The 14,972-nt window shown below is 43.8% G+C and overlaps 1 protein-coding gene across 1 annotated transcript in view; it reads left to right on the top strand.

Moving 5' to 3' along the window:
- Window positions 1–14,972, top strand: part of PPP1R1C (protein phosphatase 1 regulatory inhibitor subunit 1C) — a 49,646-nt gene that overhangs the window by 19,202 nt on the left and 15,472 nt on the right. The window contains 2 exon segments of the mRNA XM_005484124.4: window positions 3,893–3,930; window positions 5,704–5,764. Of these exon segments, the coding sequence (XP_005484181.2) occupies window positions 3,893–3,930; window positions 5,704–5,764 (99 nt within the window).

Here is a 14,972-nt window from a genome sequence, read left to right as displayed (position 1 = left end):
GGCCAGGAAGGTAGACCTCCAGACGCAGCAGACATCTGGGGGGGGGAGGAGCATGACTCCAGAAAAATAATTAATTAGCTCTGGCCTTAAAAGGCCAGGAAGAAATAACCCAACAGACGCAGCAGACGTCTGGGGGGGGGCCCTCAAAACAGGGGGGAGCAAGACTCCGGAAAAGATTAGCTCTGGCCTTAAGAAGCCAGGGGGAAATGCTCTTGGAGAAAAAAGAGCAAGAAATATTATTAAAATACCCGGTCCCAAAACCCAGAAACCCTGGGAAACTCCCAAAAAGCGTCCTGAAAGCCCAGAGAGCATGGAGGACTCAGGAGCAGAGGGGGAGCAGGGGGGGGGGTGAGAGGGGACCGGGGGAGGCGCTTTCTCGCGGCAGCCAGGCAGCGGCGGAGCAGGCGGGGAGCGCGGGTAAAGAAAAAACAAGAGACGCGTGTTCAGATACGGCTTTGCTAAGCTCAGGGCCGGGGGGTGCAGCGGCCCCGGGGGCCGGCAAGGTAGCAGAAACGCGTGCGGCAGGCAAAACTCGCAAGAACCCGGGGCAGAAGTCACATGCCAGCGCAGCAGGGGCGTCCGACATGGGCAGCGGCATGGGAGAAATTGCGCAATCCCAGAAAGGCTGCCAAGACGCAAGAGGCGCGCGGTTGTGACGCAAAAAACCCGGAGCGAGTCGCGGCGGGCGCGGGTGCCGGCGGGGACGGCCGCACACACCGACATAGGGCCACACACACACACAGCGTCGGAGGAGGAGGAGACAGTCAGGGGCAGACCGAAGGGGAAAAATTCAGAGGCGGAATAAAAAGGGAGAGGAAAAAATTACCTCGGGAGAGACAGAGGGCGGCTCGGAAAGCACGCATGCGCAGAGTAAAGAGCGCGGGCGGGGGCGGGCCAGACCCACGGTGACGTCTCAGGCGAGGAGGGGCCCTCTCCAGACTTGGTGCCTTTGGTAAAAACCCTCGGGGTCCCAAGCCTCTCCCCTCCCGGGGAAGCTTGTGTGTTCTAACCCTATTGTCAGTTGAATCAAAAACTAGGTAACCCCGGTCTCAAGTAGGCTTGCAAACAGCAACAATCGGCGGAACAAAGAGGCAGTTGTGTTCATGGCTCCCAGCCACGGAGGCCGGTGACAGCGCCACTCGTGGAGGAATGACCGAAGTGCACGACATGCCTTTTCCTCAACAAGATATAAGAAGAAACGAATACTCAGACTGCAAAGGACAACTCAGAAGAGAAACAAGAGAAACGAAAGACTCTGGGGGGGTTTTCTCTTTGGGGTCTTGAATATTTCTGTATAAGAACGAAAGACTCTGGGGGGTTTTCTCCTTGGGGTCTTGAATTGCAATAGGCAATGGGGCAAATTTACCTATTACAGGGGAAACTGACAAAGGATCATATATTGATCAGCTGGTAGATTTTTTTTTTTTGACATTTCTCCCATTTGGAGAGGAATTTTAAGGGCAGATTTCTTTGACATTTCTCCCATTTGGAGAGGAATTTTAAGGGCAGATTTCTTTGACATTTCTCCCATTTGGAGAAGAATTTTAAGGGTAGGATTTTATGTTTTAATAGTTTAGGATTTTATATTGTAATAATTCTCCTAGTCCTCATCCATGTCGTCCCAGATGCCATGAATCGGATTGTAAAAGAGGTTTTCTTGGGGCAAACAGAAGGGGGAGATGTCGGATCTCAAGATCTCAGTCCTGAGATGCTGAGCCTCCGAGACCCTGGGGGGGGCTCGGGACTCCTGGAATGTTGCCAGAAGTGTCTGGTAGCTGGACTTTAACCCTACACAGGAGACGACAAGGATGAGGGCTTCACCGGGTGAGTGGTGAAGGGATTAGTTAATTAGAGGGTGAGACACAAGGTTTAGGATTTATGTACAGGGGGGTTTAGAGGAGTAAGATGGAGGAATTGGGGTGTGTCCTGTCCTCCTTCTTCTTCCTCCTCTCCTCCATCTTCTTTGGCCACGGTGGCACCTTTGGATTGGTTATTGCTGAGAGTACATCGAGTTATAAGAGTAGATGGTATTGGGGAAAAATGATAAATATTGTATACGTCACAATGGGTATAAAGATACGTGGCTGCCCGGGAGGGCAGAGACAGTGTGCCCATGGCTGACTGCTGAGCGGATCTTTGTTAGGCTGAAAGAACATCTTTTAGATAAACAATTAATAAACATAAAACCAGAAAGAAGAACTGAAGCCTCTTCTCGTCTTTCGATACCCGGGCTGCCCCAAGGCCATCCCCGGGCCTTCCAGGCCCCTCAAACAGCCGAGATAAACCGGACACTTGGCGTCCCTGGGCGGACAGAGACCACCACAAAACCTTTCGGGGAGATAAACCGGCAAATGTTGACTAATTGATGTGTTGGTATGCAACCAATAAGAAAGGTTGCAAGCACATGAATAATCACCCTTTTAACCAGCCTGACCTCATACCCCAAAGTGTTTTATGGGCTGGAAGAGACACTTCTATACTGAAATAGACATTGCTATACTTATTTACAGGTAGGGAAGTCCAGGAGGAGATCAGTGACCTTGCCAAAGTTCACTCAAATGTCAATGGCAGGAAACTCCTGATTGTCTTGTCTAATTCTGTATCTGTGGGATCATGCTTTAGTAATCAGCCCTGTTTTCAACTACACTTTTTAACCCTGAGTATGAGTGATTTGAATATCTTTTAGAGAGAGATAATGGGAAATACTTATATTGAAAAATCTGGTAAATCAATTAATGTTTGCAAGATGCACAGAGACAATGGTAAAGAATGCAATAGAAAATGTGATAGATCCAGCTGCATGGACTGGCTTGTCCCCTCATGCACAGCACACCACAAGAGGCCAATATCTAGAGAATAAGTCAGATGAAATGATATTGCCTAGGCCTAATTCTTTGCTTAGACCTGTGGTTACAGATCTGTCCCACAGATCAGTGAAAATTACACACTGAAATCTGCTAGTGGAAAATTTTAGAAGTCCCATTGCAACGGTGAGAGATTGATGTCTATGTTTTTAATGATATTTTATTTTAGGACTCCAAACTGCTGTGTATCAAATATCCTGCATGATCTTTGTCAAATATTTGTGAAATCATCAGCAGAAGACAGATACATTCTGACCACATGAAGACAACGGCAGCCAAATAATTTAGCTCATACAAAAATTGGTTATTTGCCATGGTTAGGAAGAACCTTGAGCCTCCTCTATGTCATGAAATCATAGTTGTTCATACAGATTCTCAGAGGCACTTATTTTTAATAGAAGCGTCAAGTTCTGCCAATTCTGCCATACATATAGTCTAAAGCAAATTAAGGCAACAAAAGTAAAATATTTCAGGAAAAGTTTCAGTCTGGTAATGTCATAAATTTTTTAAGGTGAAAGATCACTCTTTGTTAAGCTTGGTTTTGTTAATTCTACATATTACTGCAAGGCACTTTTCATCACCAGTATTGATATATTAATAGCTTACCTGAGTCGAGGTTCTTGTTATTATTTGAGAGCAGTAGAACCCTTTGTGGGTTTGCTTCACACCATTTGCCAACTGTAGAAGAAAGCTCAGTGCCTGGACAAAGCAGTTCTGTACCCTGATACAGCCCCAGCTGCAGGGCCCTGCTGCCAGCCAGGACAAAGGACCTGCTGCTGAGGGAACTCCACTGCTCACTGTATTCACAGACAAAAATGGGAGTTAAGTGCTGCACATGCAGTGCTTATGTCTAAATGCTAATCAGGGCCTCTGGCTTTCTGCGACACACAAATAAGAAAGAAAAGCTGTAAATTAGAAGGTCAAGTTCTTATTTACAGCAGTGCTGTAGGTTCATGGCAGAGTTACAAATGTTAGCCCTGAGAAAGGCTTCTGTACTAACTTTTCTCTTTTCATATGTTTTTCTCTAGAAAAAGACGAGAAGAGAACAAACATCTCACAGGCAGAGGTAAGCGATTTTATTTTTTTTTAATATACTTTTTGTTAAAATAGTTATATTGCTAAAAACTCTTGGAAACTCACTGATTCATCCCAGTGGATACTTTTATTTATGTTGTCATGCCATCTGCAGCAACACAGCCTTTTAAGAACCATCATTTTCAAAGCAGGGCTGTGTAAAGCTGTAGCAGGGATCTGGGAGAGGCCAGCTTCCCCTCTGGCTGCTGCCATGCCCTGTCAAAGCACAGCACAGCCAAGGTGGCCCTGCCAGCTCACCCCACCCCAGCGATGCTGTGGATCTGCAGCTCACTGCTGGGCACAAACTCCTCTCCACTCTGCCCATCACTTGTCAAGCCTACAGCAGGCAGTGCAGTCATGTTGTCTGCACAAGAGTTGAAAGCTGGCTCCTCTGATCTCATCTTCTAACCTCCCCTTGCATGGTTCCTCCAATTCCCTGATCTCTTTCTCCTTCACCCACTGCTCAGAGCAGCACCTTAAATAGCAGCAGGGGATATCGATTGGTTCAAATTTGAACTCCAATGCAAACATGTAAAGATTTACTGGCATGAGGTTCACCAAGCTATCCCATAGTGTTTATAAATAGTTTTCTCTTTCCAAAGAAGAAAATATTTTATTTATAAATGTTATCATTCTATCCACTGTGATAAGCTAAGTTAATAGGATTAGCCCTACTCGTGTGAAACATGTCTCAAATGTTCCATGAAGAAATAGATCTGATTAAAATTCATGGTGTATATTAGGCATTTTTAGCAAATGTTTGGGTAAAGGCAACATCATTACTACAACTAGAAATTGATAAAATGAGAGGGGGAAAAAAGCTTGGTTAAACACAGTTTTTCCTTAACTTTTTGGTTAGGAGTGTGTTATGGTGCTTATGTCTTCCAAAGCTAGCAGAGGGTGTACTCTATGAGGATTTTTGTCCTTTTTATGTAGACGAAATTCATGTTGGTATAATATTGACACCAATTTAGCTGCTTTCATTTTGCAAAAGCTGCTCTGCTTTAGCGCTGAATATACTCCAGTTAATTTTTGTTAACTAAACATTGATAAAATGTAGTAATACCATTATTATTTTATGTGTATTGGTATAATAAAACAATACTATTATTACTCTATGTGAATTTTACTGCCATTATTTTGGAATAATTTATCTTTTGTGCATAGACGCAATTTTGGGGCCACACAAAGTTTTACTTAATACAGCATTCAAATGAGGCTCAGTTAAAGGCTGAGTGATTGGCTGCTGAAATTATTATCTTGGGTTTAATAGAACACATTGAAAAGGTACAGGGGAAGGGATTTTCCACTTATTTATATTAAAATGTGTATAGTAATATTTCAGTAGTACCTTACACATGCACATAATCACTGATTACACTGTAATTGGAATGTTGGGTAATGTAAACCTTGCAACTATTTTAATGTACATAGGAATTCATTTGCCTTAAGAGAATCAATTACACAGGCTGTTAAAAGCACAGGCTATCCTAATTTTATGTTTAACAATATTTGTATAGAGTGAAGGGTAATTTTCAGTAGTATTGGGTCTGTTTTGCCTGGGAGTCATAAAGGTTGTCCATTAAACACATGGTTTTGTCTTAGTTATCCTGTGTACGTGATAGCCCAGGAGCTGGTATCAGTGTCCACTGTATGTTTTCCTCAGAAGCTCTGTGAGGGCGCCCAGGTGGGTGCAAGGGAGCTGCCAGGAGCAGAAAGCTCTGTCTGTGCCGTGTCTCACTGCCCTCTCTGTCTGTCCCTGCAGTCGCAGAGCGCCTCTCCCAAGCAGAGGAAGCAGAGCGTCTTCACCCCTCCTGCCCTCAAAGGTACTGTCAGCTCCCCGGCCCTGCCCTGCCCTGCCTCGGGGCTGCCCTGCTGGGGGAACCAGGGCAGTGCCACAGGGCAGTGCCGGCCAGCACTGCTCTCACCCTCTGCTCCCACTGCCCGGCACTGCCCACTGCCTGGGCTGACCAGCCCTCCAGCCTCAGCGCTGAATCCTGCTGCAGTTGCAAATTTGTTTGCTTGGGGAAAAAAAAAAAAGAGTTTGTATGCTTTGATTAGCTTGCTATAACAGATAATTCAATGCCAAGCCATGAACAGAGCTTCTTGAATATGTAAATTCTATTGGTGCTGGCCCTGTAGAGTTTTCTGTTTCTTATATGCAACCACTCCCCCATATTCTGCCTCTCATTTCCAGGCAGCCGTGAAAAGGAGAACAACCAAAACTGTGGTCTGGGTATGTGAGAGTAGGGGGTGTGAAGACTTTCTTGGGAAGATAAGGAAAAATGAGAAGTCTTGATAAAAGTTTTGAGGGATAACATACCTTTTAGGAATATATTCAAAAGCAGCAGGAATATCACCTGGGATCAAAATAGCCACGTTTAGGCCTTGCTTCTCATGTAGTTCTGAACAGAACTTGACTGGATGGTGATTGCGGTGAAGCAAGATCTGAGGTGATTCACCAGCACTTCTGACTGACACTTGTCAGAGCAGGATTATTTTCAGACTGCAGTCTAAAGGCCATCCTGTCAGGTGTCTCTTGATAGATAATGAATATGTAAATTTCCATTTGTCTGCTTAGGAGAGTTTATTACCTGGGATATCTGATTAGTTGTGTGAAATACTGCTGCTGTCACGAGGCAATCTACCACATCAGCCGGTTCTATGTATCTCATTCTGTAGCTGCGACTCTCTAGTACTTGTCCTCAAATAAAATAATGCTCAATATCACAGCTGCCACACAAGACTCTGTTTGCCAAAATAGGCTGAAGTTTTTATACTGGATATTAGAAATAATCTTATGACGTTCAATTTAATTTTTTTTTCTGGAAGGAAAATGCTTTGCATGGATAGCAATACCTATTGATCTCACTGCTGTATTATTCTGCTCTGCAAGCCTAAACTACGTGCTGTGCAAATGAAGTGCAGTGTAGAACAGGTCCTCATGGCTCCTCTCCTCTCTGCATGCCTCAGCACCCCTGGAAGTGTCCAAGGCCAGGTTGGTTGGGCCTCTGGGAAACCTGGTCTAGTGGGTGGTGTCCCTGTTCATGGAAGGGGGACTGGAATGAGGGGATCTTTAATGTCTTTTCCAACCCAAACCATTCTATGATTCTGTGATTCTATTCTTTGATATATATGGGTGCATATTTTTTCCTCCTGACATTGCACTTGTTAAACTAAAAATCAACATTATCTGTCTAAGATCATCCCCAAATATTTCAGTTTCATCATTATAGAAGCTTTCTCTAGCTCCAGGCTGGGTTGTGGCTGCTGCAGCAAGCTGTAGCAAACGTGGTGCAACAGGCAGGTTCTTATTACTGTATATCTCTGTGTACTTTGGCTCCTGCTTTTATTTTCCTAAACAAAAACACACCAGAGTTCCTACAGACAGAGCAAATAGCTGACTCATCTCAGAGCATTGTTCTTTTTACTGGAATACAGTGTGCTGGAAAAATCAATGTGAGAGCTATTGATTTAAGTAGTAATCTGGAGAGGGACTCAGCCAGCCAACCAGATAACAGCTGGGCATGGTGTGCTTCTTAGTGTTCTATTACCAAACCTAATGGATGTCAAAGAGGTTTTCCATTTTGCTTTCATAGATATTTCTTTCCTAACCTGCCTCACTAGTGCTGAATTCCATGCTGGTATGTAGCATGCAATGTTGCAAAATTCAGTATCTGAAGATTGCATCAAATGACTCCATTCTATTTTCTGTATATTGTGATTCATCTCTTGTCTTGTCATAGTTTTTTTTCTATGTTAAGTAGCAATCTTAACTGAGCATTCATCACCTATAGTTCCCCTCTTTGTGCCAGTTTTTCTTCTGTTACTCATGTGCTTTTATGCCTGAACTTCAAATTTTCTCATCCTTTAAGGTCTTCTTCAAGTGTGAAGGTTGGCTTGAACCTCCCTATGAAAAATACCATAAAAACAACCACAGGAATGTTTTGCAATTTGAATAGTCACCACTTTTGCCTTGGGCAATCTTTTCTAGTCAGTTCTCAATGTGTAAGACCTTTTTTTCCTATTTACTAATCTGCTTCTTGTTCTTCTTCTGCATGACAAAACCAAGAAGAATCCTTTGATCCTTTTCCAAAGTAGATGTCCAGTTGTTTTAGCACAAAGGTCCATCCACCCCTCAAAGTACAAACAGCATCTTTAGAAATGTCTTCATCATTCTTCTTGGTGGGCTAGAGGAGCCCCTGGAAGTCTTGCTGGAGGCTCATTTTTACCCTCACACTTCCAGAGAGAGGGACCAAGTGAAGGCATCTTAGACTGCCAAAGGCAGAAGTGCAGGATTGCACTCACCCCAGGTAAAGGTGCTTCCTTGGTGTCTCATTACCACTTGAAAATCCGAAGAGCACCTTTGAGTCTCAGAGCTGCAGCTCTCCATGCCAGGGCATGCTTTGTGCTCAGGCAGGTTTCCTTTCACCCAGGTAGTCATGTTTGCTTTGGTAGCTCAGCCCATCCTTGGAAGGAAATGCAGAGGGCAGTGGCAGGAAGTGAGGTTTACAAAGAATAACAGGAGACAGCCTGAGCTGTTCCCAAACCTGCATTGCTCCCTGGAGGTCCCAAATCCCACATTATCTCCCAGCTATTGCTATTAATACTAGTAGCTATTTAAACACCATCAAGGTCTCCCCCTGTGAAGGAAGTGCACGTTCCCAAGTGATTTGAGGATTTCATTAGCAGTGAGTCTACTAGCCTGGATGTGCTAGAGGGCAGGGAAATAGGAAAACTTCACTCATCTTAGTTCACTCTGCTAGAGGCTGTTCAGATCAGATCAAGATCCTGCTAACTTCAGCAGGCTTTAAAGAAAGTTACTGTAGCTGTCTGTGTTCACTGGACCACCTTTGCAATGAGGAGACATCAAATCCTAAGTCATTCTCCACACAAGTAAGAGATACATTTTACTGTTTTCTTTCTCAGCCTTTTGGGAAATAAATGCTTTAAATTCCTCTCTTAATGTATTTTTCTTTGCATAAAAACAAAGGTCTTTTCCTGAGCTAGGCCCCAGCTACAAGATTTGAAATGGGATTTAATCAGAGCTCTTATAAATCTAAGGAACATTCAAAGACATTATTTTGGTTTGAGTCATTAAAACAACCAGAACTCACTGGCTTTTCCCAAAGTGTTCAGACCCAGGGATTTGGTACATGCATAATTCTAGTACTTACAATGATGGTTGATATTAAATGAGCTCTTTCTAGCTCCTGCCATGAATTTCAGATGCTCTGCTTGTTTAGTGCCTGCTTGTTCTTCTCTCCAAAGGAAACAACATGCAGAATAAATGATTAAAATCATGATGTCCCTCCTGAAATATGTAATTTATTAGAAGCAATTAGTACAGTGTGTGGCCCTCATCCAAATTTGCAACCCCTTAGGCCAGCCTGACGATGTCTGATGCATCTCATTACTTTGTGACTGAAGGTTAACAACGAACGTGGGTAGAGTCTGGAGACATTAAAGATTATAGTTAGTATGGTAAGCACTGAGTTTGGAGCCCATGAGAATCATTGTGGAACAAAAATCTCAGGCTAAATTTACTTCAAGTGGCACAAGAATGAAGTTTCTAAGGCTTTAGCAGTCACTACACAAACTTGTATCTTTTTACATGGCAACCTCTGCAAAGAGCTTCCAGTGTTAACTAAGCACAGCAGTGTAAGAACACAAAACATCCCACTATTCTAGAAAGAAAAATACCGTCTTTTTTTGCTTCTGCTTCATACATGGGCTTAAATTTATTTTTTAGGAAATTAATATTAGCCTTAACATCAGGCATCTTACACAGACTTCTGAACTTCTGCCAGGCCTGCGAGAATTCACAAATTGAGCTGGTGCCCAGTCAAACTTTTCTTCTGTGGGTGAGTCACTGACTCAGCCTATTGCATTTTTCCAATTCTCCAATGATGATCCTTTTTCAAAGATGATTGTGCTGCACATCAGTCACGTGGCCAGAACAGGAGATGGAGATGGTTTTCCATTATCCTCTCAGTGCTGAGTGGTACTTTGGACCTCTTTCCTTTTCCAGTAGGCTAAATGGCTGTGATAACTACTGAGCAGGGGGCAAGGACTAGACTACTGCACAAAACCAGACAATGTCCAGTGGCTGGAGCAATTCCTGAGGTTGGGCAGTCTTCCTCTAACACCTTAGCAGAGCTGCCATGTCCCTGGAGAAACATCTGTTCTTTAGCCTGGTAGTACCAGCTCTCCTCCACATTCCTTTTAAGTAGAAAATGTCTCAGTAAGTTGTTTCTTGGGTAACAGAAGGCTAAGCTCTGCCTTGTTTTCATGTGCACTGCTCTGGTTTGTTCCTGTGTTGTGACAAAATGCCATCAATGCTCTTCATTTCCTGGGTGGAAGGCCCACAGCTGTCTGGACCTTCTGAAGAACAGGGAATAGAAGATTTATGATTCAGTTTTATATCATTGTGTTTTTTCCTTGTCCCTAACTCGGCCACAAGAAGTGCAGCTTTGTATCCCAAACTACTTGTTCTCATCATTTAAATACTGTTCTTATCCACATCTGTGTCAGTGCCCCTCAATACAACCACACCACTTGATGCAGAATGGCCTTGAATGAATTCCCTGGCTATCTTTACCAAGATGGTACCTTCTAGTATCTGGTCTCTTTCCCCCTCCTCTGTCCTTCCTCAGACTTGAACTGTAGGATGATGACAGTAGATACAATGAAGGAAAAAAAAAAAGTGAAATTAATTAGTGAATCACTGAGTTGGTGACAGGGATACATCAGACTGCTGCCATCTCGAGTTCAGCTGGCTGCCACTGCTATGGTACTGCCCAACACGTTGGCAGACACTGCTGCAGTCTGAATTTAATTTCTTACTGTTGGCAGCTTTGAATACATTTCATTTCACACAGCTGGCAGCTCCTGCTTCAAAATGGCTCTGGCCTTGGCTGCAATAAATACTGCAGCACCTATAGAGAGACCAAGGTGTCCAGTGGAGACTAAGCATGACATCTGCTCCAGAATAAAACTGGATGTTTGTGTTACAGCCACCATTACCTGGAGTGAAGAAGAAAGGGCTGTGCTGAGCACTAATGTCAGTCCCTAAATTACCACATGAGGTCCAGCACAGACCAAATTCTGGGGGAGTATTTCTGCTGGCCACATCTGGCTCAGTGTGAAATCCACATATCTGATATAGTTCCTTAGAATCTTGTGCAATGAATTCTAAAGGGGCCTCCTTCTAAAGGTACAACTTTATTTTTATGATCAAAAATAATCTTAGAAAAGTGCTGTGAAACAGCATTTATGACTTGAAAATAGTGTTATGAAGCATTGTTGTATTAAATACAAGGCAGTGTAAATATCATACTGTTTCTAAGCAGTAACAGACAACATTAAAAACCTTTTAATAGCTAGCAACATAAAATACTGTAGAACAAAAATATGGGAGACATAGTACATGTTTTAAAATGTAAAGTAGAAATCCCAGGAAAGGCAGCATGTGTTGTTCTGGTTACTTTTTTTACAAGATGTATTTATAGTGAAATTACAAGGATTTTGGCAGTGTTGTGTTCTGAATTGAAGCAGCTTTTGAAGAAAAGATAATATTTTTATAGGAGAACATGTAAGATTCTTATGAAGTCAGCCATTTGACAGGGCATTAAATTTTACTTCCTTGCTATATGTTCTATGCTGGAGGTTAACAACCCAGCCACATGGCAGACACTGACTGCAGCCAGCCCTACTGTAATAAATAATAATTGCCCCTCTGTTTCATCTAAAGCTTTGTAAATCTGGAATTTGATCCCAAGCAAGACGGCAGGATGAAGACCTAGATTGCACATCGCTGCTCCTGTTCAGTGTGTGACATCTCCCAGGCAGGCAGGGCAGGATTGTGCACGCAGTGAGGGCAAATGCATCTGTCAGGGCCTCACTCCCCCTGACTCAGTGGGGAGAGCACGCTCCTCCTGCAGCACTGCCAGGGCCATGGCTGGGGGCACAGGGGGAGCTTGCTCAGGCCATATTGGGGTGTTCTGGAGGTAGGTTCATTGTGTACATATAGAAATATTCTCTAAATAGTGTTCTTTTAAAAAGTCCCCGCAGAATGCGGGCTGCTGTCTCATGTAATTTACCCTCAAAAAGAAAAGGCTTCCCTGCATTTTGTACCTAACTGCATATTTCTACAGCCCCTCTTTGTCTATTAATGGCTCCTCTCCATGTAGTCAAATTTCAGATATAAAAATCCCCACCCCTCCAAAAGGCAAAGCTTTCAGAAGACAGAATGACTGCAGGCAAGCTCAAGGTTAATAGTGAATTTGTATAGCATGAAAGGCAGCACTGTGCATTGAGCAGTGGCATTAGCCTGACACAGCAAAATCATCCCACGACCTTCCAGCTACAATTCCATCAGCTGTGCTGCTCCTTGTGGGCATGTGCAAGGGGGTGCAGGCTCACAGCCATCAGCCCAGCTCTCACCACCTGCTCTGCTCCTCCTGGGAGCAGGGCAATGATTTCCATGAGGGTGGCTCCTGGCCACAAGCTGCTCTTCCAGGGACAGTGGCTTGCCATTAGCTCTTTGCTTCAGGTTTCACCCTGACCCGAGCCAAGGTCCCAGTAGCACATTAGCTTTGTGACATCTCTGTTTCTGAACAACCTGGTCCTTATTTCTGTGGTTAAGCTAAGAGAAACATAGAGAAACCATGCTTCTGATTTTTAGGGACCATCTGTGCTGGGTTTCTTGTGGTAGGGATTTTTTTCTGGGTTTTTAGTATTTGATTTTTTTTTCCTTTTGAAGTGGATGCCTATTTGAATTTATCAAAAACAAAAAATTTTCTACAGAAGGCCATGTGGTTCTTCTCCCCTCCATAATTTCTCCCTTCCTTCACCCCTTGAGATGCAACGTTGCCCAGTATAGCAAGAACACAGAGTTCCCAAAACCATCCTCCAGAGCTTTGGCATGGAGACAAGAACACGAGCAGCCTGAAGACTTCAACCACATCCTTTCAGGCCTGCAGCTAGCACTGAGTGCTCACATGAATTATGTGTGTGACTGTGACCAGAAAAACACAGGAAATACTGCAGCTAGCATATGGATCTGAAAAGGGATTCATTTTCCTGTGAGCTGCACAGGCCAGCAGGATGTTGTTTAAAAGCTCTCATCTGATGGAGCTGCTGGTTTTTCTTGAAACGGAAGGAGGGAGGATACTTCAGACTTTTCAGCTCTCACATAACCTGAGAACAAGCAGTGTTATTCTACAGATCTTCTATAGCCAGAGGAGATAGCTTAGCAGGCTCTGAACAATTTACAGAGTAACTGTTTCTGACAATACAATTAAAGAGTTGTGGGCTCTAGGAGGAAAGCACTCCCCTGAAATGTTTGCTGTGGCTGTCCCAGCTCAGGGTGCACCTTTGCTGTGTATGCTGGCACACAGCAAGCAGCAAATGTGCACACACCTGGTAAACCCTGGGAATGCTGCAGGTTTGTGGGCTACTCCCTGCAGTGGCACCTTTCCAGGTGACAGGGACACGGGGCACACCTGGTGAGGTGCAGGACAGCCACAGGCTCAGCTGGGACTGGGGGCAGCCATGAGCCCCACGGAAGGAGTGGAAGGGAGAGCAGGGGAAGCAGAGACACTGCTGGAGAGCAGCAGGGAGAGGGGCTGCCTCTGCCTCAGCGCCGGGTACCCAGGGACTGGCCAGCTCCCACACAGGCAGAGGGAGGAGGCAGCCTTGTCTTGGTTTGCCAGCAATGAGGAGAAATTATGTAAATTCAGCTTTCAATGTCCTTGCAATCTGAAAGTGAAGAGTTTTTTGAAAAACAGTGGGATTTTTGGCATGCAGGCTCCCTCTGGTGACTCCTAGTGCAGCTCCACTGCTGAATGGAAAGAACAGTTACAAGGAGAGGAATGATATTAAATCTGACTAATTTCAACTTAAAAGCTGTGAGGTTGCTGCATTGCTACATTTCACCTGACTTTCAGCAGTATTCCCCACATCCCAGGAGTGGTTAGAGCCTGACTTTTATTTCAACTCACTCTTACCAAGGGCTAAAGTAAGTGTCAAAACTAATTTTTAAAGAATCTATGACTGTGATCTGAATGTGTCTAAACCTTTAGAGGAGAGCCTACCTTTTCTGCATTTTGTCTATATTTTCCCAAATTAAACTGAGTATACTGATATTCTTGCTGTGCTCCCCAGAAAAATTGAGAGCTTTCCTTGTTTTCAGGCTCTGGCAATTCTGAGTGTCAGGTAGTGTGTTGCTGTGGCATAATTGCCTTCTGGTTGTACTGGATGCTGGCTCTGGGGTATTTTGATGCCTTTGGCAAATCAGAAGAGGTAGGTTTATCACAAGTTCAAGTCACTCACACAATAAAGAGCCATCAAAGATTTTGTCCCAATGTTGTGCTGCCCGTGGCAGCTGCAAGGTGAGATTGGGTGTATCTACTGCAATGCAAATAATTTGTGGTCACTGCATTTTATGTTGAATAATGCATTTCTTAACATTGGGGTTTAATCTTACAGCAATCAAAAATACTTAAATATAAGAATTTGGTGGGGTTTCAGTTGCCTATAAGCTGAACAAGTTAAAATGAAAACATTTCAAATTTAAAATATTACTAGAGATGTCGAACTAAAGCTTTAACTGTTCTCTTTTCTCCTCTTCCAAAAGATCAGAGACACTGTGCCAGACACCCTCTGAAGTTTTCGCTAGGAATTTAATTTTGCTGAATTTCTCTACCAAAGTGCTCTGGCTGTGCATAAACATTATGTACTAAATTGGCTTGCATTTCTTTTAAGGATGTGAAAACCTACCTGTATTACTGTGCAAAACACCATAAATTGCTACAGTCCAGTTTATCTCCTTGGATGCAAGGGATTTGGACCCTTACTCTGTTAAAGTTGCTCCTTACAGCAAAGCAATGCTGCTCCCTTTTACACTCCCAGGCCAGGAAAGTCATCCAAGAGCCCCAGTGGAAATGATCAGGGTGCCTGCACCCAGCTGGAAAAGTTCTAATTGGCACAGACAAAACCTTCCACAACATGGTAAGGACAACGCACTGACAA

Source organism: Zonotrichia albicollis, chromosome 10 (assembly GCF_047830755.1).
Source record: "Zonotrichia albicollis isolate bZonAlb1 chromosome 10, bZonAlb1.hap1, whole genome shotgun sequence".
Taxonomy (NCBI): Eukaryota; Metazoa; Chordata; class Aves; order Passeriformes; family Passerellidae; genus Zonotrichia; species Zonotrichia albicollis.
This window is presented reverse-complemented; position numbering and strand designations above follow the sequence as displayed.